The sequence below is a fragment of the Thalassophryne amazonica genome, chromosome 19, assembly GCF_902500255.1.
Source record: "Thalassophryne amazonica chromosome 19, fThaAma1.1, whole genome shotgun sequence".
Taxonomy (NCBI): Eukaryota; Metazoa; Chordata; class Actinopteri; order Batrachoidiformes; family Batrachoididae; genus Thalassophryne; species Thalassophryne amazonica.
In genome coordinates this window covers 46,743,577-46,769,777 of record NC_047121.1, presented here as the reverse complement: position 1 = coordinate 46,769,777, position 26,201 = coordinate 46,743,577, and the positions used below count along the sequence as shown (strand labels likewise).

Here is a 26,201-nt window from a genome sequence, read left to right as displayed (position 1 = left end):
CCACATGCCAGGTGTCTTTGGCAGACAGACGGGTACTTTCAACAAGTGGGGATGGGCCAGTTGTCTGCCTGGGTGGTTAATATCTAGATGCAGCAACGCTCAGCATCTGTTAGCATTCTCAGACCCCACCTAGTGTTTGCAACCTGTTAAACAAATGAGCTTACATCAGCATGTGATCAATAAAATTACTGGCTCTTACATACCTCAGAGATAGGAAGGAATAATCCCTAGCTAACATTTAAGAATCACACTACTGTCAAGACACATCGACCACTTATACCGTTTGGTATATCGGTTCATGCAGCGCTTAGACAAGTTTGTGAATCCCATCATATGTGCAATTCTTAACACCAACTTAAAATTTAGGTCCTGGATTAGGACCCACTGGTTACGGATGTTACATACGAACTTCTATGTATAAGTCTGTAACTGCCCAGTTATGGACCTATGTACTTATCATTTATCTATGTACTCTTGAGTCTTGAATAAAGTCATGATTATTATTATGCCCATTCAGCATGGAAATGCCCAGATGTTGTAGAGAATATTGTTCTGAAACCTGATTTAATTAAATCTATTGTACGTAAAAGTTCACATACAATCGTAATGGGTGTGTAATTACACATATCTATGACTATGGAAAACTTGAATTTGAACAGGTTCAAAATGGTAACATTTATTATTGAATAATTTGGGGCAAGTACTATGAAGGCACTAACAAAGATGGTTAGAGTTGCAATCTTTTCAGACTCTGGAATTGTTTTGGACACTGTGATATAACATTAACATGCAGTTTAGACGATTTCTTTCGAAAATAAATGATTAAAAACCTACAAATGGATCCTGATAAGCTTAAACGGTTTGGATAATTTTGTCTCTTGGATAACATTCAGGAAGAAAACAACCTAGTTAGAACTACAATGATATTTTTAAAATGTTGTGTGTTTAATTAGGCTTTGTATTAAACGAGGAGCTAAATGAAAATGTTCTAATTTAGCTCAACAAAATCAGCAACGGCAAGCTAACAGCTGTTAGCTAATGTTTATGCTAGCTGCGTCGCTGATATTACGAAATTAAAACCCCTGATTTCATTTAATAGCATTACACACAAACATATTTCAAATGCATTCGTGTCTGTGTGGGATTTACCTTGTTTTAATTTCCCCTGCAGATTTCAACAGAACACCATTTTAATGAGGTCACTTTTTTTTTAAACAATATCAAACTAGTCACACAAAACCTTACAAAGTTTGCAATAACAACAAGGGGGAGCAGGAAATATAAATAACAAAAATAAAAAAATAAGAGTCAAATAAAGAAAAATAAATAAATAAAAACAAAACCGCTTTAATCCTTTATTTAAAGTCAATATATTTTCAAAGTTCTGGCACTCGTTTTTACAGTCGAAAGATAAATTGAATATATCAAAAAAAAAAAAAAAACATACAAAATTTTAAAGTTGGGGGACATTTTTTTGTTAAGATTTATAGATGTGAAATTTACTGTACAAATAGATTCACAAGAAATTCAACGCCAGAATTAGACTTCAAAATACATAATAATTTTTTTTCTACATAATAATATTCTTATATAATATTTTAGCTTTCTAAATTAGTTTTAAAAAATTGGATCTGTGTTACAGAATGCGCATTTGTCTTCACGGTCTGAAAATGCAAATCATCCAGAAAGTATTGCTTCACTGGGTACATTTCCACTTTTTTTACAGCCTTATTCCAAAATGGATGATATCCTTTTTCCCTTCAAAATTCTACACACAATACCCCATAATGAGAATGTGAAAAAGGTTTTTTTTTCTTTTTTTTTCCAAATTGATTAAAAATAAAAACCTATAAAATCATGTACACAGGTATAACAGCCTTTGCCATGAAGCTCAAAACTGAGCAGGCATATCCTGTTTCCACTGATCATCCTTGAGATGTTTCTACAGCTTAATTGGAGTCCACCTGGGGTAAACTCAGTTTATTGGACATGATTTGGAAAGACACAAACCTGTCTACATATAAGGTCTCACAGCTGACAGTCTAGGTCAGAGCACAAACCAAGCATGAAGTCAAAGAAATTGTCTGCAGACCTCACAGACAGGATAGGATTGTCTCAAGGCACAAATCTGGGGAAGGGTTACAGAAACATTTTTTGCTGCTTTGAAGGTCCCAATGAGCACAGTGACCTCCTCATCCGTAAATGGAAGAAGTTTAGATCCATTCGGACTCTTCCTTGAGCTGGGTCACCCATCTAAACTGAGCGATCAGAGGAGAAGGGCCCTAAGGAGGGTGATCAAGAACCTGTTGGTTGCTCTGTCAAGAGCTATAGAGCTTCCTCTGTGGAGAGAGATGTTGGATATTAGTTTCATGGCTAATTTGTCAGTGAATAAAATCATAGTATACTCGGGGTGTTTTTGTTCCAGAAGGACAACAATTTTCTGCAGCAACATCCACCAATCGGTCCGCATTGGTAGAGGGGCCAAATGGAAGCAGCTCTTTAGTAAAAAGCCCATGGTCAGTCGACCTGAAGTTTGCTAAAAGGCACCTGAAGGACTCTCAGACCATGAGAAACAAAGAATACCAGGCGTCATGTTTGAGGAAACAGGGCACCATCCCTACAGTGAAGCATGGTGACAGCAGCATCGTGTTGTGGAGATGTTTTTCAGCGACAGGAACTGGGGAGACTAGTCAGGACTGAGGGAATGATGAATGCAGAAATGTACAGAGACATCCTGGATGAAAACCTGCTCCAGAGTGCTCTTGACCTCAGACTGGGGCGACGGTTCACCTTCAGCAGGACAATGACCCTAAGCACACAGCCAAGTTATCAAAGGAGTGGCATCAGGGACAACTCTGAGATTGTCCTTGAGTGGCCCAGCCAGAGCCCAGACCTGAATTTGACTGAACATCTCTGGAGAGATCTGAAAATGGCTGTGCACCGACGCTCCCCATCCAACCTGAGGTTGTAATTGCTGCCAAAGGTGCATCAACAAAGTATTGAGTAAAGGGTGTGAATACTTGTGTACGACTCATAGTTTTGTTGTTGTTGTTTTTTATAAATTTGCAAAAAAAAACAACAAAAAAAAAACCATTCATGTTATCATTATGGGGTGTTTTGAGTGAATTTTGAGAAAAAAAAATACTCCCATTTTGTAATAAGGCTGTAACATAAATTGTGAAAAAAAATAAGTGAATACTTGTGTGAATACTGGATGCACTGTACTTCCTTTATCTTGGTCATGATGCAATATTTGTATGGTAACATCCAGGCTTTCTGCCACAAGGTGTCACTAAAGATAGTATTCCCGAAGGATATGTATGGGGTAAAAAGCTGTCAGAAAATGTGTGAATGTTAGTTTATAGATGAGCATAATGAAAATTTTGCAAACTCTTGTATATGTCAAATCATACAAAAATATGTATCGTGTATTCTGTTTGTGAGAATATGATAAAAACGTTACACTTTTAAAAAATACAAATATGAAATGTACTTTATAGTTGTGGTTCTTCATTATAATACGAATCAAAGTCTGTGACTCCTGTCAAAAATACATCACGGGGCCACAGGCATTACAAATGGAGAAGATCCTCAATTCTACATACTGCGCATGTGTCAAAGTGTGTTCATCTCAGGTCCGAATGGAATAGTTTGGACTGTGTTGAATCCTGGGTCTCCAAAGTAAAGGTCAAACAATGTTGATATCAATTGGATTCTATGATGTGACATATGTTACACTACAACATGATAACTAAGCAATGACACATGGTGCAAACTATTACCTTTATAAAACCCTATTAACTCCACCAAAAATTTGCATCACTTTTTACCAAAAATTGGAGCAACATTAACTTTTGACCCCTGTACAAACTGATATTGACCTTTGTCACCATTCTTGCTGTTTTTACCCCATAACTCCATAACATTCCATCATAGGCAGTCCAAACTATACCTTTTTTGGAATCTTTATGATCAGACAAATAATGTGTAGTTTTCAATATGATTGGAGCATTTCTAAATTTTGATCCCTGTGTAATTCTTCAATTGACCCCTACCCTGGCTGCCTATTAAAAATTAAAATGGCCAGTCTTTTTTTTTTTTTTTTTTTTTTCCAACAAGAGTAACATCTAAGGAGTATTTCTGTGGAATTTGGTGCTTGTGTCATCATTTGCAGTATTCTTTTTAAATCTTCTGTTATCTGCTGCACTAAAGTCAGCCTGAGCAGGCTGATCAACAACATATGATGTAGGTCACTGATGTAAGACAGAAATGCACTTCCAAACCAACGTAATATTAAATTTCTGCTACGTTACATATAATGGAAACTAAACTAACCTAATGTTGCCCGATTTCGTGCCGTGCCTGATTTCATTTTGCCAATAAGTCCATAAAATACATAAAACAGATATTGCAGAGGACAGCACAACAAACTTATTTCCATTGTGGTCCTCAGGATGAAGAGAGAGAGAGAGAGAGAGAGAGAAATACCTATGGTGTTTCTTCATCAGCCATCCTGCCACCATGAAGTTGAATGGTTGCAGCCTGAGATGAACGGCACTTTGAACATATGCATGTATGTGGAATCAAAGCATCTTCTACTTCCATACATATCTATACACTAAAACAAAGTGGCCTCATGTGTATGTGTGTATAACTTCAATCAGGGAGAAAACTGGGAAAAGCTGACATTTGCTGTTGGTATTCTTATGTATTTTGGGTCAAGGATGAATACATCGAAAACAGAAAGTTCATAGTATTACTAATATTTTTTGGAGAAATTAGGGATGTTAGGTAACAACAGTGACCAATGGATGTTGATATCACCATTAATCAGTCCCTGGTAACCAGTTAAGCTCTGAACAAGGAAATATCTCAAACCTTGCCAGTTGTAAAATATGACTCAACTAAATGTGTCAAATAATTAATAGTTATTCACAAAATTTTCTAATTTTAATTTCCTGCATCTTCAGTTAGTCATTATAGAAACTTCACATAATTTATTACCACCCTTGAACAGTTGTCAGCTACCTATTTAGAAACACTACCCAATCTATAGAACCTGTGGATCCCAACAGGCAATGCGCTAGTGTGACAGACTTTGATTTGTATTCCTAATGAAGAAACCACAACCATGAAGTGTATTTCATATTTCTATTTTTAAGAGTTTAACTTTTTGATTGTATTCTTAGACAGAATGCATGCTACATATTTGTATGATTTGACATGTACAAGAGTTCTGTACAATTTTCATTCATGCACAACTATACACCAACATGCTCACAAATTTACTTTTAAGCACGTTCTCTGACAGCATCCTTACCCCCATACACTTCAAAGCTTCAGTTGCCCGTTATCCCCCAGGCGATGGCAGTAGCGTTAGGATTCTGAAGCGTTCAGCACTTAGTCAGTAGATTAGACAACTAGCTGTCCACCTCTAGCTTTCGTGGTTTAAGCAATTTGCTTGTTAAACTGTGCAACTTCAATAGCTCTAACACCATGGCAGCCCTAGTCACTAGCAGGCATCCACGTGTCTTTTTAAATTACAAGTGACCTTTTAAATTTGCCATCTCGAAAAGGTCCAGACAAGCTACCCGTGTTGCCACTCCAACTCTACACATAAATTACAATCAATTTATAAATATTTCACCTTAGCACTGGAAAATTGTTCATGTAAATGAATTTTAACTGTCCAACTGCATCAACATTTGTTCCATTTTACAATTTTCCCCCTATACATATTCAAAAAAAGTATGTGGTGAAAGTTTTGAACTTGTAAAAACATCCATCTCAGCAGTGATGTCATATCACTAGGTTCTGAGCCTTTTGAGTTTGAACCTACAGAACCAGGATGTTCTGGACAGGTGTTTGGCAATGCCAATACCTTATAGGAGAACAAAGATCTAAGTCTTCAGGATACTGGTGCATCCAGTCGTACTATACAGTTGTGAGAATTGGATGCTTGACATAACGCAATGACTGGATTTGGTACTAGGTCTCATCGGAGGATCCTTGTGTACCTCTGGAATAACTAAAGTAAATGTGTCTTCCTTCTCTCGCTCACTGTATGTTTTTGAAGTTAGATGTGGCTTGACAGGTGTGGTGGCCACCAAGGTCACCACTGGCTACTTTACTGATACATTCATGTGATCATTTGGGCAACCTGAAGAGCGTAGCAGGATTAATAAGATGCAGCAACATAAATTCGAAGACATGCAATTACACAAATGTATCAAACAAGCACTAATCAGAAGAACTCAAGGATAGTAGTTGGAGAAACAGTCCAGATGTTTTTTTTTTTTAGCAACATCTAAGATAATCCAGCAAAGTAAATTCATAAATGAAATCCATGGGATAAAATAAATAAATAATAAAAAAATAAAACAGCTGCAGTGACTGTAGTGGCCACCAGGACCCTGCAGCTACCAGCAAGGTGTCACAAGCAACTTGATAAGCCTGTTATGTTTTTATGATGCTAACATGGCCTAAAACAGGAGTTCCATGGACCTCAACAGTTATCTATCAGAACCCCAAATTTTATAGCTAAATATGCAGTTTTTAAGGCATTACATATAGAAATACTTAATCATATGCTGGCCCTAGTCCTGATCCTTATTTGACAGTACACGAGAGTCAAAAGCAGTACAACTTACAACACTAATCTTGATTTTGTCCATGGCAGATTGGCCAGTCATCTACACACACACAAACAATAAAACTTTTATTGTTCCAGACAAATGTCACATACACAATAAAACAGATGTTCCATTACTAGTCTATCAAACATATTTACAAAATAAAACAGTGCCACTTGTACACATAAATGGTAAATGGACTGCATTTATATAGCGCTTTTCCATCTGCATCAGACGTTCAAAGCGCTTTAAAAAGCGGGCAGCACCCCGATGTCAGGGTGCTGCCATACAAGGCGCTTATTACACACTGGGAGCAATATGTCCAGTTGTCCTTTAAAGATCTTGAAGTTTGCTGTGAATGCAAAAGTACGCGACATATTAGAACCAACATTATTGAATGTCCAAGCTACACTAAATACAGTAATGTGGAAAAGAAATCGAAACATCCCACCTGTCCTCAACAGTTCTGTTGGATGGGTAGTACACCTTAAATGTGAAGCCACTGCGTGGGAATGAGCCCTGTTAAAATAAATAATTGGCAAAAAGGTGGTTGTGACAAATGCCATGGTTTACTTTAAACTCACTGTATTGAACCCACTTAATACTAGTACTACTACCACCACGACCACTACTACATTTTCATACCGGATTGAGGCAAAGGCAGTCGGTGTTGGAGATGTTGAAGGGATCGTATTTGTCAGCAAAGATGATGACATCAGGGACGGGGTAGATGCGCAAGGTGTAGTCATACGCCCAGAAAACAGGACTGACATACAGAGGGAGTGGAGTCAAGTGACCCTGGCAAAGGATAGTCCGAACAAACTGGAGGGAGAACAAGAAAATAGCAAGATGATGCATCTGAGGCAATAATGACTTTCCAAACACCAAACACAACCTATACTGCATACCTATATAATGAAAAAATATCAGCCTCACAACCCGAGTGTGAAGCGTCCGGGATGAAAATCAGCACCTCCAAATCCGAGGCCATGGTTCTCGACCGGAAAAAGGTGCTTTGCCCTCTTCAGGTCGGTGGAGTGTCCTTGCCTCATATGGAGGAGTTTAAGTATCTCGGGGTCTTGTTCACGAGTGAGGGACGGATGGAGAGTGAGATCGATAGACGGATCAGTGCAGCATCTGCAGTGATGCGGTCGCTGTATCAGACTGTCGTGGTGAAGAGAGAGCTGAGTAGGGGGGCAAAGCTCTTGATTTACCGATCGATCTACGTTCCGATCCTCACCTATGATCATGAGATTTGGCTCATGGCCAAAAGAACGAGATCGCGAGTACAAACGGCCGAGATGAGTTTCCTCTGCAGGGTGGCTGGGCGCTCCCTTAGAGATAGGGTGAGGAGCTCGGTGACTCGGGAGGAGCTCGGAGTCGAGCCGCTGCTCCTCCACGTTGAAAGGAGTCAGTTGAAGTGGCTCGGGCATCTTTTTCCGGCTGTCCCCTGGATGCCTTGCTGGAGAGTGTTCCGGGCACGTCCCATTGGGAGGAGGCCCCGGGGAAGACCCAGGACAAGCTGGAGGGACTACATCTCTCAGCTGACTTGGGAATGCCTTGGGGTTCCCCTGGAGGAGCTGGGAGAGGTGTGTGTGGATCACGAGGTCTGGGCGGCTTTGCTTGAGCTGCTACCCCCGCGACCCGACTCCGGATAAAGCGGAAGAAAATGGATGGATGGATATCAGCCTCACAATACTTGAAGAAATCAGCCAGTCTTACACTGATCCTTGGTCCCATCAGGCTAGTGCTGATCTTCAGATATCAAAGTGTAAAGTGGATGAGAGTCCACAACTCCTACTCAGACAGGACACTAGTCTATAGCAGGTTACTTCCCCAGCAAAGGCTGGTACCCATTTACAGCTAGGTGGACTGGAACAAAGCAAATGATGTGTCTAAGGACACACAGACAGGAAGCCTGAAACACACACCTGGAGTCAAATCCCCATCTATACATCGGGGGTCTAAATCCTATCCCACTGAGGTGTCTGCTTTACTCTTAACACTTGGTTCAAGGTAACTGAAAATAATTTCTCTCAGGTAAAGAAACGTTAAGAGTTTTGTTCAGAGAAGGAAAAACTCACATGGTTTGGAATGTCAAGATTACTATTGGGCAGGTGGATGCAGTTCCTGCACATCTTGTTGACCAGGTCTTCTCTAATGATTACAATCTCCTGGCTGCAGTACTGAATCCTGACAGATGAAAAAAAAAAAGCCAGCAGAATGATTATAGCACTGATTATATATAAAACAACAGTTTGAGTGGAGAAACCACAAATGCCCCCAAAACAGAGAATCATATGCCATGGCCTCCACCATCATCAGATCTCAACCCAACTGAACAGATATGGAGGTTTATGGACTGATATGTTCAACAGTACTCTCCACCATCATCAGAAACACCCAATTAAAATATCTTTAGGAGGAATGGCATTCCATCCCTCCAACAGAATTCCAGAAACTCAAAGAATCAAAGCAGAGATGCATTGAAACTGTCCTGGAAGCATTTGGTAACTCAACACCTTACTCAGACACTTCATGTTGGGTTTTCTTTTAATGCCACATCCATCTGTGTGCACACAAAAATATTTATTTGGACAGCAACACAATTTTGTAATTTTGTCTCTGTGCACTAATACAGCAGTTAAGGAAACAATCAAGTTCTGAGTGTCAAATTTCAGCTTAATTCAAGGAGGTTTAATGAAAAATATTACATTAAAAGTTTAGGAATTACTTTTATTCAAAGTCCCTCCATTTATACAAAGATTACTGTTAGTACAAATCAATGGCGCAGGGGTGGTGACCAAGTGGTTAGTGAGCTTGGTTTCAGTGCGGAAGGTCTTAGTTGTGTCAGGAATGTTGAATTGTGCCAATTCAACATGCAGATCCACGCTGACCCCGAGTGAACAACAAGGGAGCAGCCAAAGGGACTTACTAGTACAAATCAATGGTTTAGGAGAAGTTGCAATTACAATATTTGTGGACAAATGGAGAGCATGACCTCCATATTCATTCAATTTCTGCCCTTATCTGGGTCCAGCAGCTCATCCCACACTTCCCTACCCTCAGCTAAGTCCTCTAACTCTTCCCCGGGGATCCCGAGGCATTCCCAAGCTAGCTGGAAAATGTAATCTCTCCAGCATGGCTTGGGTCTTCTCTGAGGCCTACTCCCAGTTGGATGTGCTTGGAAGACCTTCCTAAGGGTGATGTCCAGGGGGTATCCTCACCAAACCACCTTAACTGGCTCTTTTTGATGCGAAGATGCAATGACTCTACTCAGACTCTCTTCCGGACAGTCGAGCTTCTCACCCTGTCCAGGACTGTAAGCCCAGCAACCTGACAGAGGAAACTTATTTCCGCCGCTTGTATCCATGACCTTATTCTTTTGGTCATTACCCAAAGTTCATGGCCACAGGTGAAGACAGGAGCATAAATCGGCTGGTACATCAAGAGCCTCAGAAGGTGAGGCCCTCAATGTACCAGTCAATTTGTTAGTTGGATAAATAACAATATGTCTTTGTTACTGCATATTGGCTGGAAACAGCCTGTTCAAATGCAAACCATTTAAAATATGGACACCTGAAAATCTTATAAAAGTAAAAACTAACTCCATATTTTTTCTCTTGCAAACCCTAGTCAACCCACACCATAAATACTACATTAAAAAAGCTTCAAAAAATTGAATTCCAGTCATTATAATGAATTATTTACCTGCATGGATTAGTAGTAAAGATAGAAAATGGCACCCTCTGTCTGAACTCCTCAGTGATGTGATCTGCTAAAGGAGGCCTGAAAGAAACAATGCAATGAATGCAAATTTGTGCAAATCACTCATAATGTGAATAATCTGAATAGTTACCTCGGCAGGATGGAGCCTGGACCAGGATCTTCAGGACCCGGAACAAACACAAACCGACTACTGTGGGTTTAAAATGAGCCTGTTCAGTCAAAACACCACGTTTAAAAGTGAAGAACAGACCAAAGCAACAACATTCAGAGTTCATACCTGCTGTGAATGCTGGGATATGTAGATATGGCATCAGCAAGAGCCTTCAAAGACTCTGAGAGGGGAACAAATATATTATTCCTTTAGTAAAAGTACACATGTGGAAGTCACAACAATTACAACAAGTCAGCAATGATGAAGGTGTGAAAGTATTACCTTTGAGTGACGTGATCTGTGTTTTCCCATATGGGGCAGAAGAGAAGTTTCCACAAAAAACAAAACAGGTGGGAGGCATTGCAGCATAACCTATAAGAAAAACAATGAGGTTAAAAGCTGCTGATTTATAACGCACTACTTATAGTGCCTCCGTAAAGTCTTCACAGTGCTTCACTTTTTCCACATTTTGTTATGTTGCAGCTTTATTCCAAAATGAATCAAATTCATTTTCCCTCTTAAAATTCTACACACCAAACCCCATAATGACAATTTGAAAAAAGTTCTTTTGAGATTTTTTTACTGTGCTTGAGAGGGGCTACAAAGAGGAATGGGCAAAACTGCCCACAGATAGGTGTGCCAAGCTTGCACAACCATATTCATGAAGACTTGAGGTTGTAATTGCTGCACCACACACTGGAGCCGCCATTTTGCAAATGACCGACTGTAATGGAACATATCTTTGGGGGGCTTCGTCCGTCCATCTTGTCCCCAGATACAAAACCTGGGGACCTGAACAAGTGAATTGGCTGTAATGAACTCCCAGCTCTTACGGCTCATAATTTCCTCGAAAGTTTGCGAACGGACGAGAAGCACCAATTTGATCCCTTCCCCTAAATATGAAGTTGGTTGAGGCCCTCAGTACTTTCTGCAGTTACGCTAGTTTGTGAGGATGTTTCTGCCAAGTTTATTGATCACAACACATTCTGAGGACATGTGTTCCATGAGACTACATTTGTTGTCTATGGACCCAAAGTTACTGCATCTGCTGTGTATTGTCTCAATTCACCAATTCAGTTTCCCAAAATCTTTTTTCAAATAGATCACTGGATCAAAGTCCAGCGTAACCATTACACCACTGAACTGTTGTGCCAAAAGAGGAAAATTTAGCCTTAATTGAGTAAGAAATGTTGTCCGTATGGAAAACTCCCAGACTTGGTGTCCGTCTGCCTGATGGACAGTCAGTGTTTCAAACTCCTGGATGCTAAATTAAGTAGAGCTTGATCAAGCTCACAAAATGCACCCACTGTGCCAGAATAACTGTTTTCATGTATCATCATTGGTGGTTTACACCTTTTGTCATCTGGATTAACAACAAGTCTGTTTCTACAAGTAGTAAGTCCCTTCGGCTGCTCCCTTGTTTGCACTCTGGGTCACCACAGCAAATCCAAGGTGGATCTGTATGTTGAATTGGCACAGGTTTTACGCCAGATCCCCTTCCTGACACAACTCCACATTACATGAAGAAATGTGGCAGGGGTGGGATTTGAACCCGGAACCTTTTGCACTGAAACCAAGCGCATTAACCACTTGGCCACCACCCCTGCAAGTCTGTTTCTACAAGTAATTAATAAATATGATTGGGGGGAGGGGGGAGAGAGAAAGTCAAATTCTGTCCCTTTAAAGACAGGAATTATTTTCTTTCAAGCACATCTGCATATATAATGTATGTAATGTACGACCATTGTGTGAAATTACATTGACATCAATTCACTCGTTTAGGAGATGGAGACAAGAATTATGAAAAGGTGGACAGGCAGGGTGATTCCTACATACAACTGGTGGTGGGGACTTTATTTGCAAGGGTAAAATAAAAAAAACAGGTCAACATGAGGACTATAGAACAGACTTCAAACCTGAGAACATGATGTGGAGCTTCTCCATCACCTCAGCGCTGTCCAGCCACACATCGGAGACAATCACAAACATGGCATCCTCATTCTCCTCCTCCAGCTGCTTCAGCTTGGCTGATGCCTTCACAGAAACGGTGGATGGACCTCCAAAGAAGTTCAGATTGCCGTAGTATGCCCTGGGAATATATACAAATATCATCAATTTAAAGCTGAAATAGGAATTGATTTAAAGTTACTAAGAGCATGGTGGAGGTAAAAACAAACAAAACATTATCTTCATTACATGTGAATTTTCACTGGCATGTTGCTTTCTGGGCATCTGGCATATCAGCACTGCAAACAGTATTTCCCATCACTCCCTGTTCTATTATAACCTCATCTATTTTCCGCTGCTCATCTGGAGTGGCACTCGCAGTAGTTAAGTAACACAGACCAGGTGTCCATCCTCTCAGCCATCTCCTCCAACTTCTCCCAGGGGATCCAAAGACAATCCCTGGCTATATGAGATATATAATCCTCCTAATCTGTTCTAGGTCCACTCCAGAATCAAAGAAGTATTCCAACTGATGTTTCTCCTCTGACTGCCTTCTGGATGTCAGAAGACCTCACCCTGGTCCGAAATGTGATAGTCGCAACTGTGCCAAGAAAACACTTTTTCAGCCAGTTCATGTTGTGACATCATTTGTTCAGCTGCAACCCAAAGTTCAAGACTCTCTTGAGTTTTTTTCTTTTGCTTTGGCTTCATCTTCAACCTGACATCCTGAAGGAATGCCTGCATTACTATTGATGCCTCCTTAATCTGCCTATTGGGCTCTTTCCCTCACTTATGTACAAAGTCTGAACTTGAAGTCCACCCCTTCATATCGGGCTTTCCTGAAACCGGAGGAGTAATCCATTGATTTCTGGCTTCAGATTCTGTTGATTATCAACTACTTATCTACTTCACACTCAGCTGAAAATGTTCCCAATGTAGAGCGGAGGTCCTGATATGGGGAGAAACCCACCAGAAGTACATCATTCACCAAATACAGTAATGCATTCCTGATTATGTCATAGCGGACACTCTCTGACACTTGGCTACACTATGAAAGTAAATGAAAACCACAGTTCGTGATGAAATAAAATCCAGGCAGGGTCCAACACTCGATTAGCTAAATAAGAAGTAGGAAGAAACCATCTAATGTAGATGATCTTGTGTCAGCAAAGAGAGAGGAAGATGGAAAATTATGCATAATTATGCTCACATTTCAGCCCACACAGAATGGGTCATATTTACATGTAATAAATTCAAAGCATCTTTATTATGCAATTAAAGCCAGTCTCTAATTCTCTTTAAATGATAACCTTGTGGCCGATGATGGCTCAGTAGGTGGAAACCCAAGTCCATTGACGTGGAACACAGAATCCTCGTACCATCCTGCAGGATAGAGACAAAGCCTTTTACCCTAACAACTGAAAAATGTGAAATATTATATACTAAAAGCCCCCCCACTGATTTACTGCTCATGCACATTTGTATTTTTTTCCTTACATAGGAGTGATAATTAACTTACCTTCTGCCAGTACGTAGCAGGACTCAGTATAAAGGCCGTTATGAAACTGGTGAGAGTGGTTAAGAAATACATCCACTGAAAATGGTCACAAATTAGTTTTTGTTGATATGTACCAATGATAATAATGAAAATTAAAGGATATTGCTTTGGACATATCCAGTTGTACTGTTCCATTTAGGTCCTCCAGATAGAATTTACCCTTCAAAAAACAAACAAACAAACAAACAAAAAAAAACCCAACCAAACAAAAAAACAAAAACAAAATAGATACATCTCAGAAACTATAAATACAGTGTGCAGATGCATATTGAAGCCACAGAAATACACATTTTACCTCATTCCAAGGTTTTTGATTCAAAAATTTCTCTTTGTTAGTCTAGTAATATATGATTCATTAACTGACCTCTTTCAGTTGTGTAATCATGCCCAGTACGATCACCTCTCCCAGTTTATCCGTGCTTCCGAGCAGTGCTTCTATTGTTTTCAGCTGACAAAAAAAAAAAAAAACACGTGTTGCATTTTAAAAGCAAAGCCCTTGTAAAGATCTGAGGATTGTTGCGTGTAGTGATGGGTGACCATGTGCTTAGACCACACTAACAAGGCAAACCCCAAAGCATAGCACAAGATTTTTTTTTTTTAACAACTTGACACCTGAAATTTATTTCGGCCCTCGTCAACAGCAGCTCCTATTGCAGGGGGGGTGAACAGTTCGTGCCGATGGATTCGCTGTCAAAAAATAAACAAAGTTGAAATGCAAACTATACATACCAGGAGGAACAGAAAAAACTATGCCAGATTTGGTCTGGAAGTTCACTTATGAGCAGATCTGACTGACCTGTTGTAAGATTGTGTAGCGCTCCCTGGAGAGTTCGGCTTTGTCTCTGGCTAAACCGCACAGGCTGGGCGACAGGTGGGTAGTCATACTGATGCTGAATTAAAAAAGCCACAACAAGGATCAAATGCCTTGCCTGAAAACGTCGGCACAACATATGTCCTGCAGTACATGTAAGCATATTTAACCCAAACTCACAGAAAGAAAAGGATTGAATCACCAACATTACATGTTTACTTACGGGACAAATTTCTTTCGCTCCACACTGTAAATGTATCTGGGAACGTCAAAGGCTCCGATGATGTTGAAAACATGATCTCTATAAAAGAGAAATAAGTTTTTACAGAGAATAGTTTTGCTTTTAAAATTGAAATGATAAACTAACATAATCAGAAATAATCAATAGTGTTTATGGACTGTTGGGTACAAAATACCAAAAGCAGTACATGATACATATTAGCATATGGTGCTGCCCAAGGATTCGCCAAAGGGACCTTGTACCAAAGACATCCAATTGTCACGTTAGCTTGCCAGTTAGCGTTGAAGTCTCACAACCACACAGATAGACAGGAAGCACTATGGAAGTACCCTAAAGAGTTGGACCAAAATTGTCCTGCAAAGATCTTGGCATCTCCCAATACCGCTGTTCAGCAGCTTCAAGACTCCATAAGTGCTTCCTAGGTGTCTCTCAATCTCAAAGACTCAGGACCCAGAGACATGAACGTCACTGCCAGTAAGTGAATGTCTCTATATGTTCAACATACAGAGATACAGTACACTTCACCAAGTCAGTGAAAGCCTAAATCCTACCCCGATCCAGGAAAGCTGCAAACCCAGACACCCAGCTCCAGACTCAGGCCAATGATTCTGCAAAGATCTGTAAAGTCAAGGTCTGTAAACCTTTAATACCAACAAAGGCAGCTATGGTGCTGGTTTCCACAACCCTTCGCAATTTCATAATACAGAGTCCATGCAATCATTGAACACTGTAGGAGCCAGAACACATCCCTGATAAACACCAGAATTCACTGAGAAAAGTAAACACCCAATTACACAATATCTTAAATGCCTCAAACCATGAGCTGCACATCATATAGCTTACATACATATACACATATACTCTTCTTCTATGTTTAGATGCTTCTTCTGTGTACCCTCGCCTTTCAAATGGTCAAGCAACAATTGGAGATTGAAGCATTTGTCCTAAAGGTTGTACAGTCTTGATTTGAAGGCATTCATACTTGGTGCAGATACTACACCCTGGGGAAGCACATTCCAGTTACTTGTAGCCCTCAGTGTTAGAAAATTCTGCCTTGCAATCTGTAATACGTAATAATTCTTCTTGTGCCCTCTGGTGTTGCTGTTGTTCAGTTTGATGTAAGCTGCTTTAACTTGAGAGACACCCTTAGTGTGTTTGTAGAGCTCGATCATATCACCACAAATCCATCTGTAACAGAGACTGGGTAATTTGAGCTTCGTGAGAAGGGTCTGATAGGAGTCATCCTTTAGAGTTTTACTAGCATTTCACCATCCAGATATGTGTAGGAATGTCATATCTAGCCAAGCAGTTCCTTGGTCTTGTTCACTTGGTGTTCACAGCCTGAACTAAATGTTAGGGCTGGGTTGACATGAGCACCTCCTTCTTTCTCTAAAACAATTTTTTTTCACATTCAACATCTTGGTCACCCTTCCTCATATGGTACTAAAAGGGTTCTCACTTACATTCCAGGAGCATGACCTTGCTTTTTCTGCATTAAATCTGAGCAGCCAGTCATGTGACTGCTCCTCCAAAGCCTTCAGATATTTCTGCAGTCCTTGTTGGTCTCCTTTACCACTCATCTCCATGAACATCTTTGTATTATCCACAAGTATCTGTATCACAGCATGAACAATTTCTAGCATGTAATTTACGAACATAATAAAGAACACAGGGCCCAACACACTACCTTGCAGCATGCCACTAATCACCTCAGTATGGAAGGATTGGATTGTGTTAACTGAAACCTGCTGTACTCTACCACTCAAGAAGTTCTCCAGCCATCTTCGCACTTAACCTCAGATGCCATATGCCTTTAGGTTGTGGATCAATTGAAATCAGAAATCAAGATATATACAATCTATGCTGTCTCACCTGTCTAGGATCTCTGTCCAGATGTCTGGTACTGTTAGATGCTGGGTGATGCATGATTTGCCCTTGATAAAGGCATAGTAAACTATTGGTAACCACAGGGCTCATGTTCTTTCAGTTATTTGTTCTAGGATTTTAGAGGGAATAGAGGTGAGGCTTGCTGGTGTGTAGTTTCTGTTAAGGTTTCTCTGCCCCCTCTTGAATACTGATCAGACTGGTTTACTATTCCATCAGCAAATTATCTGATGTTGGCTTAGGATTTTGCTACAACCTCCCTCCCTCCCTCCCTCCAAATAAGACACAGGGATTCATTTCATCTGGACTCTGGAATTTATTGATTTTCTTTGATTTCTTAAGTTCCAGAGTGACTGTGATGTCACCTAGGGCCTCAAGGTGACATCACAGTAACCAGGATGGGAGTTCACGTTCACTTCCCTTGGCAACAACTGATACAAAGAATATGTTCAACATATATATATATTTTGACCATTCCAGGCCATTAAATAATAATTAACTGCTGTACATACATGGTTTCATCACAAGACTGAGTGCAGTCCTGAACAGCACTTTCCACCACAGACAGCTCGATCATAGTAGAGGACACTGTGGGGAAACACACAAAGTGGACTCAGACTGACTCCCAAAAAGCTCATGCATTAGTGACCGTGGACTTACGTGGCTGTTTTTCCACTGAATCCAGGAGTTTTTCTATGACGTCATCCAGTTCAGATGGACTGACGGACTGCAAAACCTCCACAAGATATTTGCTGGCTTCACTGCGGCACAAAACAAGCCATTAAACAACACATACACATTTTATTCTGCAATTCGACTTCTGGGAAAGGCGCTATTAGGAGGTTTAAAAAAGGTATCTGTTTTCCGCTTGATAACCTGTTAGCAAATTTAGAAAATATTAAAAAACCCAAAACATTTTATTTATTTAAATACATACGGTCGCAGAATAAGTCCTCGCATTTTGAATCCAGCCAACACTTTAGTCTTCATTTTTCGAACAGCCTCCATAACTACGTTTATGCAGTCATTTAATTTGGCGCTAAACGTGTGTGCGGAAATACTTCAATACTTCCGGGTATGTACTTTTCAAATAAAAAGGCGGAACAAGATTGCTAGGATTTTGATGATTTTTTTTTTTATCTGAATAGACACAGCTCATATTTTTTTTAGTTATCACTATAAATATTTTTTCCCAAATTAATTAATTAATTGTTTGTTTTAGATTTTTTAAGATAGCCTATGTGTGTGTGTGTGTGTGTGTGTGTGTGTGTGTGTGTGTGTGTGTGTATATATATATATATTATTTATCACATAATATGCGCTTTTCGGCTTCTTTCACATTTACTTAAGCAAACTTCAACAACACATAAATCATTTTACACTTTGAAAAGGACCGTTTTGCACTTTTTTTTTTAAAAAACTGAATGTTGGCGTTTTATTCTGAAAAGAAAACGACAGGCGGTATTTTGTTTCCTGTTTTCTGGTTTGTTATTTTGACACTTTAATGTCTGCATTCGTGTGTTTTTTAAGAGAGAAAAGAAAGACAAACTGGAGGTGCTCGCTGAGTATGTTTTATTGTGTTATAGTTATTTTCCTCCTCTGGATACAAGCTACCAGTGGTTCTGTGGTGCTTTGAAGAATATGTTCAGGAAATAGTGCAATTTTTACGTTGAAGTCAAACAACGTTTTACGTCCGACACTGTGACGGAGGAGAAAGAACGTCGACTATCAATGGTTTTTATTTTCATTGATCGTCTTTTTTGTGTAACTTGAAGCGCTGTTTGTGATTTGGGGCTGAAAAAGCTGCAGTGGTTTGTTGGTATGAGAAGCAGTTTTAACATTTATTAGCTATACTGGATATTCTCTACTGATACATAAACGTCATTTTGCTTTGTCAAGATATCTGCAATTACATTTTGACTTGGAACTGAATTGTAGATATGTAAAATTCCACTTTCTCATATGAACAATTACATTCAGACTGGTAATAATTCAAGTTTAAGATATATTTAATTCCCCTCAATTCAATATACCTTAACAGTTCTTTATAGATATCTTAAATTAGGTTTCAGATACTTCACATTATGTTATAGATAGCTTGACCTTGCATTATCGCTGAGTTGAGTGTGACGTTGCAGATCTCTCAAACTGGAATTGCTGCTAGTCATAACTGTAGAAATCTGTCGCATCATAACTCAGTCCCCCTCCATCCACCATATCACTCCTGTTCGCCAACAGCTTCACTGGCTTCTGGTTCAGTTTTTTTTTAATTGGGCATCGCGATCTTGTTTGAGGGTTGGCACTAAAGCTTTAAAATATGATGCGATAGTCCTACATTTGAGGCACTTTCTCTGAGTTTTTGGGCAAATTACACGGCAAACAAAGTGAAAATGTAAAGAAAAAGTGACTGTGTTGAAAAACGGACATGTGTTGCGGTTTGTTTATGACCCAGAGCTCAAATATGTCGAGGCGCTTCTGCAGACGAGAGAACGCAGCTACTCTGTCAAGGTGTGTAGGGTAAAACTTACCGACATGACCTCTCCCATTTGACTTGTGTTCCATTCTCCACTGGGAACCGAAAAAAACCTGCACTTTTCGCGACAGCTTCAGTGTTTGCAGCCAAAAACAAAACACCAGTTCTCCATTAAAAGCGATGTTGTGCTTGTACTTGCTGTCCGCGGATGTGGTTAAATCCTGCGATATCACACAGGGTCAAACGAGACTGTGCTGCCCTATTCAATTCAAAATCCTCCTGTTAACATTCAAGGCCATTCATAACCTCGCCCCTCCATATCTGTCTGACCTCCTCCATGTTCCCACTCTCTCCCGCTCCCTCAGACCTTCTTCCTCCATACACCTCTCTGTTCCCTCCGCCCATCTCACTACCACGGGGGGCAGAGCATTTAGCCACTCTGTTCCCCGTCTCTGGAATTCATTATCATCTCAACTCAGAAACATCGATTCACTCCCCCATTTAAAATCACAACTCAAAACACATTTGTTTCTGACAGCTTATTGAACTTGATGCCTATTGCTCTATTTATTTTAGTGATTGTTTTTTAGTATTGTTTCTTTTTATGGACTTTGTGTGTAATTGTGCGGTGTCCTTGAGTGCCGAGAAAGGCACCTTCAAATTAAATGTAGTATTGTTATTATTAATTACTCTTACGATGGTCCTTAGTATACAAGCATAACTTTTCCCTGCATTGATGTTAAACCTGGAATAGCCAGAATATGAGTCAAACAAAAATCAAAAAACAAAAAGCTTGGCAATAGCATACTACTTGTTACTCAGTTATTTAACAATCAGGGTCACAATTTTACCTATAACGTGTTTTTATCTGAATAATAACACTCAAACTTTATTTCCAGACTATATTTGAGCCATCTGTAGCTATTATTTGTAATAGTAAAAATCGGATTACAAATATCTGTAACTGTCTTGGGGATTTGTGATGAGTTGAGTGTTGTTTTGAGTGACGTCACTGCTGATGTCTGTAATTCAGTTTTGACTGAATTACAGATATCAGTAACTGTCGTTTTGACTAGTCAGAATGACGTTATAGATATCTTCAATTAAGATTCGTATTGTTGCAATGAAATTATGGTTAATCAAAATGATGTTGGTATTTGCAACAGTAATTCTGGATAGTCAAACTTGTATAATAACTGTTAAAATGTCTTGCTATAGTGTTTGTGTTTGCAGCAGCCTGTCATGGACTCTGAATTGTTTGAGCGGCACTACTCAGAGGTGGTGGCGCATGAGAGGAGTGGCCACACGGCGTTGCTGGAGGACAACCTACTGTACGTGTGGGGAGGATATATGGTGAGGATCACACCAATCTGTGCAGCCTGATTTTCACATATGATGTACACTGCTGTGATACAGTTTTAAGCATTTTGATTAAAAAAAATGGCACATGCATCAATCAATTTATCATTCCAATATGTTAATAAAAAAAAAAAAATATAAAAAAATATATATATATATATATATATATATATATATATATATATATATATATATATATATATATAGCTAATGAAACAGGGCATAAACATACATTAATGCAAATCATACATTCTGTCTGTCATTTCAGCCAGTTAAAGGCTCAAATGCAAACCTGGCAACATAAATGTAACCATTTGCTGGCAGTTATTGGTTCTACCACTGTTTATTTATTTTTATTATTATCTTTTTGTTCGAAAAAGGTAACATCACAGTTATATTCTGCATTTACAATTATAGTTAGTCCTTTTTCGGTTTTACACACTATAAAACAAGCAAATTTAGAACAGTAACAAACATGAACATTGTATCCGAACTAAGCACTCACAGTCATGGAACATTCATTAGAAAAGGGAAATAAAATGGTGATCAACATGAGAAATTCCTGAATGGGTCATAAAAATTCTGCATAGGTAGGAGATATGAAGGCAATCCATTTGTTCCAAATTTCATATAAACAGTCCTTTTGAATTCTGAGAGTATGTTAATTTTTTCATTCTATAAATTTCATATATAGCTTGAAACCAGTTTTCTGACTTTGGAATTACAGAGTTAAATTATGAGTTATGTGTTTTGAAGCGTACCTAGATTGGCTGAGTGGATTTTCATGTCTCAAGTTTTTTATTTTCTTTTCAGTCTATTGCTGATAACGAAGTCTTCCTTCCCAGTGATGAAATCTGGGTGTATGACTTAGAACGTGGTGTATGGTAAGAATTAAATTTAACTTAATCTGCTTGTTTGTGATCAAAACAAACAGTAAAAACATTTTTTCCCTACAACAACATTCAGGCATCTTGTGTCAAACTTTCTGCTGATTCACTTTTTTTTTTTACGTTCGGAAGATAAACTTTGTGTGGACTGATAAGTATTTGTATTTGCCTGCAGCTTTTTATCCCCCGCTGGCAGAAGGCCCCAAGGGGGATTATGTCATTGCGATTTCCCTCTGTCTATGTGTCTGTCCGTCCCAAAAAGGGTATAAGCATTCTGAAATCAAATCCTCTCACACGTTTAGTAGGAATTTCATGTAACTTGATACAAATCCTTGTTATAAGTTTGTAATACACATATTATCACATTGCTCGAATTGGACCCATTTTACCAGAGTTATGATCCTTGATTAACAAATCTAGACTCTCTCAGTTTCATGCTTCGGTGCCTGCATCCTGAAATCAACTCCTCTCACATTTTTAGTAAGAATTTTGTGTAACTTGGTACAAATCCTTGTTATAGGTTGGTAATACGCATACTCTTATATCGTTCCAGTTGGGCTCATTTTAGCAGAATTATGGCCCTTGAGTAACAAAGCTACACTTAGTTTTATGCTTGGGTGCCTGCATCCTAAAATCAACTCCCCTCACATTTGTAGTAGGAATTTCTTGTAACTTGATACAAATCCTTGTTATAAGCTGATAATACACATATTGTAACATTGTACAAGACTGACACATTTTGGCAGCGTTATGGCCCTTGATTAATAAACCTAGACAAGATAACAGGAAAAAATGGGTGTGGTTTGTTCACTTTCTCTCTCTCTTGGTCTCTCTGTCTCTCGCTCTCTTCTTTTTAATTTTTTTTAAAGGAAAGCTTTCAGTATGAATGGGGAGGCCCCGCCCTCCATGTCTGGCTGCTGCAGCTGCTTCCTGAATGGTCACATGTACATATTTGGGGGCTGTGATGACAACGGACAGACAAATCAGGCGAGTTAATGTTTAAGATATTGTTGGAATCATGCCGCATATAGGCCATGGGCCGTGTAATCAATATCCCTTTTGATTTTTGACACCATGGCTTACATCTGGTCCCAAATGATGGCAAATGAAATAGTACTTGGCAAATGTTGGCGAATGAAAGCCTATGGTACCCCAAACAACATATTTTTTTCACAAACGTGAATTTTGAGCATTAGTGAGAACTGCTGGCCCAAAATGTCAAAAGGTATCGTGTGTGTGTGTGTGTGTGTGTGTATGTATGTATGTATGTGTGTATATATGTGTGTGTATATATATATATATATATATATATATATATATATATATATATATATATATATATACAGTAGTGTTCAGAATAATAGTAGTGCTATGTGACTAAAAAGATTAATCCAGGTTTTGAGTATATTTCTTATTGTTACATGGGAAACAAGGTACCAGTAGATTCTCACAAATCCAACAAGACCAAGCATTCATGATATGCACACTCTTAAGGCTATGAAATTGGGCTATTAGTAAAAAAAAGTAGAAAAGGTGGTGTTCACAATAATAGTAGTGTGGCATTCAGTCAGTGAATTCATCAGTTTTGTGGAACAAACAGGTGTGAATCAGGTGTCCCCTATTTAAGGATGAAGCCAGCATCTGTTGAACATGCTTTTCTCTTTGAAAGCCTGAGGAAAATGGGACGTTCAAGACATTGTTCAGAAGAACAGCGTAGTTTGATTAAAAAGTTGATTGGAGAGGGGAAAACGTATACGCAGGTGCAAAAAATTATAGGCTGTTCATCTACCATGATCTCCAATGCTTTAAAATGAAAAAAAAAAAAAAAAAAACACGCGTGGAAGAAAACGGAAAACAACCATCAAAATGGATAGAAGAATAACGAGAATGGCAAAGGCTCACCCATTGATCAGCTCCAGGATGATCAGAGACAGTCCGGAGTTACCTGTAAGTGCTGTGACAGTTAGAAGACGCCTGTGTGAAGCTAATTCATTTGCAAGAATCCCCCGCAAAGTCCCTCTGTTAAATAAAAGACGTGCAGAAGAGGTTACAATTTGCCAAAGAACACATCAACTGGCCTAAAGAGAAATGGAGGAATATTTTGTGGACTGATGAAAGTAAAATTGTTCTTTTTGGGTCCAAGGGCCACAGACAGTTTGTGAGACAACCCCCAAACTCTGAATTCAAACCACAGTTCACAGTGAAGACAGTGAAGCATGGTGGTGCAAGCATCATGATATGGGCATGTTTCTCCTACTATGGTGTTGGGCCTATATATTGCATACCAGGTATCATGGATCAGTTTGGATATGTCAAAATACTTGAAGAGGTCATGTTGCCTTATGCTGAAGAGGACATGCCCTTGAAATGGGTGTTTCAACAAGACAATGACCCCAAGCACACTAGTAAACAAGCAAAATCTTGGTTCCAAACCAGCAAAATTAATGCCTCACAGATGTGAATAAATCATGAAAAACTGTGGTTATACAACTAAATACTAGTTTAGTGATTCACAGGATTGCTAAAAAAGCAGTTTGAACATAATAGTTTTGAGTTTGTAGCGTCAACAGCAGATGCTACTATTATTGTGAACATCCCCTTTTCTACTTTTTTTTTACTAATAGCCCAATTTCATAGCCTTAAGACTGTGCATATCATGAATGCTTGGTCTTGTTGGATTTGTGAGACTCTACTGAATCTACTGGTACCTTGTTTCCCATGTAACAATAAGAAATATACTCAAAACCTGGATTAATCTTTTTAGTCACATAGCACTACTATTATTCTGAACACTACTGTATATATATATGTGTGTATATATATATATATATATATATACACCAAAATAACCACAGAAAGCATGCAACTAACTTAAAAAATATTTTCATCAGTATTTATGGATTTTATTATTAAATAAGAAAAAAAAACAAAAATGGTGATCAGTTACTCCATTTCGCCATTGCTGCCTCATCAGAATCTTCTTCACTGTCACCATTATCTAAAGTGTTGCATCCATTGATGTAATACAATCATTTTCTAGCACTTTTGCATAGATCTGTGCATGGAACATTGATTTACAGAGGAATCCTGCAAATGCTGATAGAAGCACCAAATTCGGCACAAAAACCTCGGTCCGACAACATTTCTGCTGTCAGTTTCCACTGTGAGGAACATAGTGAGGAAATGGAAGACCGCAGGCACAGTACTAGTTAAAGCCTGAAGTGGGAGGCCAAGAAAAATCTCAGATAAGCTGAAGCGAAGGATGTTGAGAACAGTCATAGTCAAGTCACAGACCTACTCCAAAGACGTACAAACATGATCTTGCTGCAGATAGTGTCTCTGTGCATCATTCAACTATACAGCACACTTTGCAGGAGATGCTGTATGATGCTGTAATGTAGAGAAAGCCTTTTCTGCGTACACGACACAAACAGAGGCGCATGAGGTATGCTAAAGCACATTTGAACATTTGGCCTTTTAAGAATTGATTATTACTGAAGCCTCCACACTCACTCCTGCATCTCCAATTTTATTGAAGCATTAATAAAGTCGAGGACACAAGAACCCAAAGTTAATTTTAATGTCCTGTGACCTCATCTATCATATTTTAACTTTTGCACAAATTGCCATTCTAAGTCATTTAATTCTGCTTTGAAACCCATCAGGGCCATCTGCCATTACTGATTTTTGGGTATTCTGATTTCAAAAATGAGGAAATCAGGCTTTATTAAAATCTTACCCAAAATTTGTATATAATCAGTTCTTAATATTACCGACTATTTACTAGTACATCTGATTACATACGATTGTAATTGATTATTGACAGTTACACCTGATTATGTAACACATAAGTAGTGCACAAAACACTACTAATTGTGACCACATTTTCCACACACTTTTTCCAAAAAGCTAAAATTTTTCTGTTAAAATCTCAAAAGTGTCTCTCCATTCAAAAATGCAACATGTTTTTCATGGCTTTCATGTTGCAGAGGATCTGGTAAGAAAAAAATTGTCTACTTGCAAGTGCTTTTACACAAGATTGCCCTCGACCTGCACCCATTAAATCGGATTGTTCACTTTTTTGCCTCACTATTTATCTCGATATCACAATTTTTTTACACATGTTTAAAACTAGCGATTGCTCACAACGTTCTGCAACACTGCTTTCACCATCAATTACACCAGGTTTCAGGCCCAATTGGGTATCCAATTTTTATTTTGTTTATTCTTTGGCTGAAATCATAGAGAATCAAGTATCAAAAATTGGTAATTGCAGGTGGGCTTTACATGTCAGTGAGAGTTGAACTGAAATACTTAATAATATTTTTACAACTTTGATGAACGAGGACTTGGTTGCAAAATTCTGTCATTCAAAACTTTTCTGTCCTTTAAAATGGACTCTGATCTGCTGGAGATTCATCGTCATCATCAACCATGCAGACATGAATAGTATTGATCACTGTGCTCACAGCTTGCACAGTGCAGTGTTGAAAAGATAAATCATTCTTTGCCTTCAAACAGATCTATTG

General features: G+C 38.9%; 3 protein-coding genes across 7 annotated transcripts in view; 1 reads left to right on the top strand and 2 right to left on the bottom strand.

The window, feature by feature from the left end:
* Positions 1 to 1,168, bottom strand: part of klhdc2 (kelch domain containing 2) — a 40,559-nt gene extending 39,391 nt beyond the window's left edge. Inside the window, exon 1 of the mRNA XM_034159989.1 lies at positions 1,150 to 1,168. The gene's annotated coding sequence lies outside the window, so the exon portion shown is untranslated. The remainder of the gene's footprint in view (positions 1 to 1,149) is intronic.
* A 5,537-nt stretch (positions 1,169 to 6,705) lies between these two features.
* LOC117500875 (DNA polymerase epsilon subunit 2-like) overlaps positions 6,706 to 26,201 on the bottom strand; it is a 229,403-nt gene continuing 209,907 nt past the window's right edge. Inside the window, exons 1-20 of one of the 3 annotated variants that reach the window (XM_034159658.1) lie at positions 17,891 to 18,028; positions 17,614 to 17,714; positions 17,466 to 17,541; positions 15,052 to 15,129; positions 14,814 to 14,907; positions 14,630 to 14,704; positions 14,382 to 14,465; positions 14,121 to 14,177; positions 13,979 to 14,027; positions 13,770 to 13,842; positions 12,429 to 12,601; positions 10,795 to 10,884; positions 10,639 to 10,693; positions 10,492 to 10,551; positions 10,344 to 10,421; positions 8,717 to 8,825; positions 7,278 to 7,454; positions 7,084 to 7,151; positions 6,952 to 6,984; positions 6,706 to 6,819 (exon numbers count right to left, since the gene is read on the bottom strand). In XM_034159658.1, the coding sequence (XP_034015549.1) occupies positions 6,966 to 6,984; positions 7,084 to 7,151; positions 7,278 to 7,454; positions 8,717 to 8,825; positions 10,344 to 10,421; positions 10,492 to 10,551; positions 10,639 to 10,693; positions 10,795 to 10,884; positions 12,429 to 12,601; positions 13,770 to 13,842; positions 13,979 to 14,027; positions 14,121 to 14,177; positions 14,382 to 14,465; positions 14,630 to 14,704; positions 14,814 to 14,907; positions 15,052 to 15,129; positions 17,466 to 17,541; positions 17,614 to 17,714; positions 17,891 to 17,961 (1,587 nt within the window). In that variant the 5' untranslated portion in view covers positions 17,962 to 18,028 and the 3' untranslated portion in view covers positions 6,706 to 6,819; positions 6,952 to 6,965. Of the gene's footprint in view, positions 6,820 to 6,951; positions 6,985 to 7,083; positions 7,152 to 7,271; positions 7,455 to 8,716; positions 8,826 to 10,343; positions 10,422 to 10,491; positions 10,552 to 10,638; positions 10,694 to 10,794; positions 10,885 to 12,428; positions 12,602 to 13,769; positions 13,843 to 13,978; positions 14,028 to 14,120; positions 14,178 to 14,381; positions 14,466 to 14,629; positions 14,705 to 14,813; positions 14,908 to 15,051; positions 15,130 to 17,465; positions 17,542 to 17,613; positions 17,715 to 17,890; positions 18,029 to 26,201 lie in introns of those variants that run through there. The other 2 variants (XM_034159657.1, XM_034159659.1) reach the window with 2 other exon arrangements.
* LOC117500877 (kelch domain-containing protein 1-like) overlaps positions 12,349 to 26,201 on the top strand; it is a 23,556-nt gene continuing 9,703 nt past the window's right edge. Inside the window, exons 1-5 of one of the 3 annotated variants that reach the window (XM_034159660.1) lie at positions 12,349 to 12,353; positions 20,645 to 20,779; positions 21,599 to 21,669; positions 22,542 to 22,659; positions 26,194 to 26,201. The exon at positions 26,194 to 26,201 is cut by the window's right edge and continues 105 nt beyond it. In XM_034159660.1, the coding sequence (XP_034015551.1) occupies positions 20,669 to 20,779; positions 21,599 to 21,669; positions 22,542 to 22,659; positions 26,194 to 26,201 (308 nt within the window). In that variant the 5' untranslated portion in view covers positions 12,349 to 12,353; positions 20,645 to 20,668. Of the gene's footprint in view, positions 12,354 to 18,463; positions 18,519 to 18,648; positions 18,773 to 20,644; positions 20,780 to 21,598; positions 21,670 to 22,541; positions 22,660 to 26,193 lie in introns of those variants that run through there. The other 2 variants (XM_034159661.1, XM_034159663.1) reach the window with 2 other exon arrangements.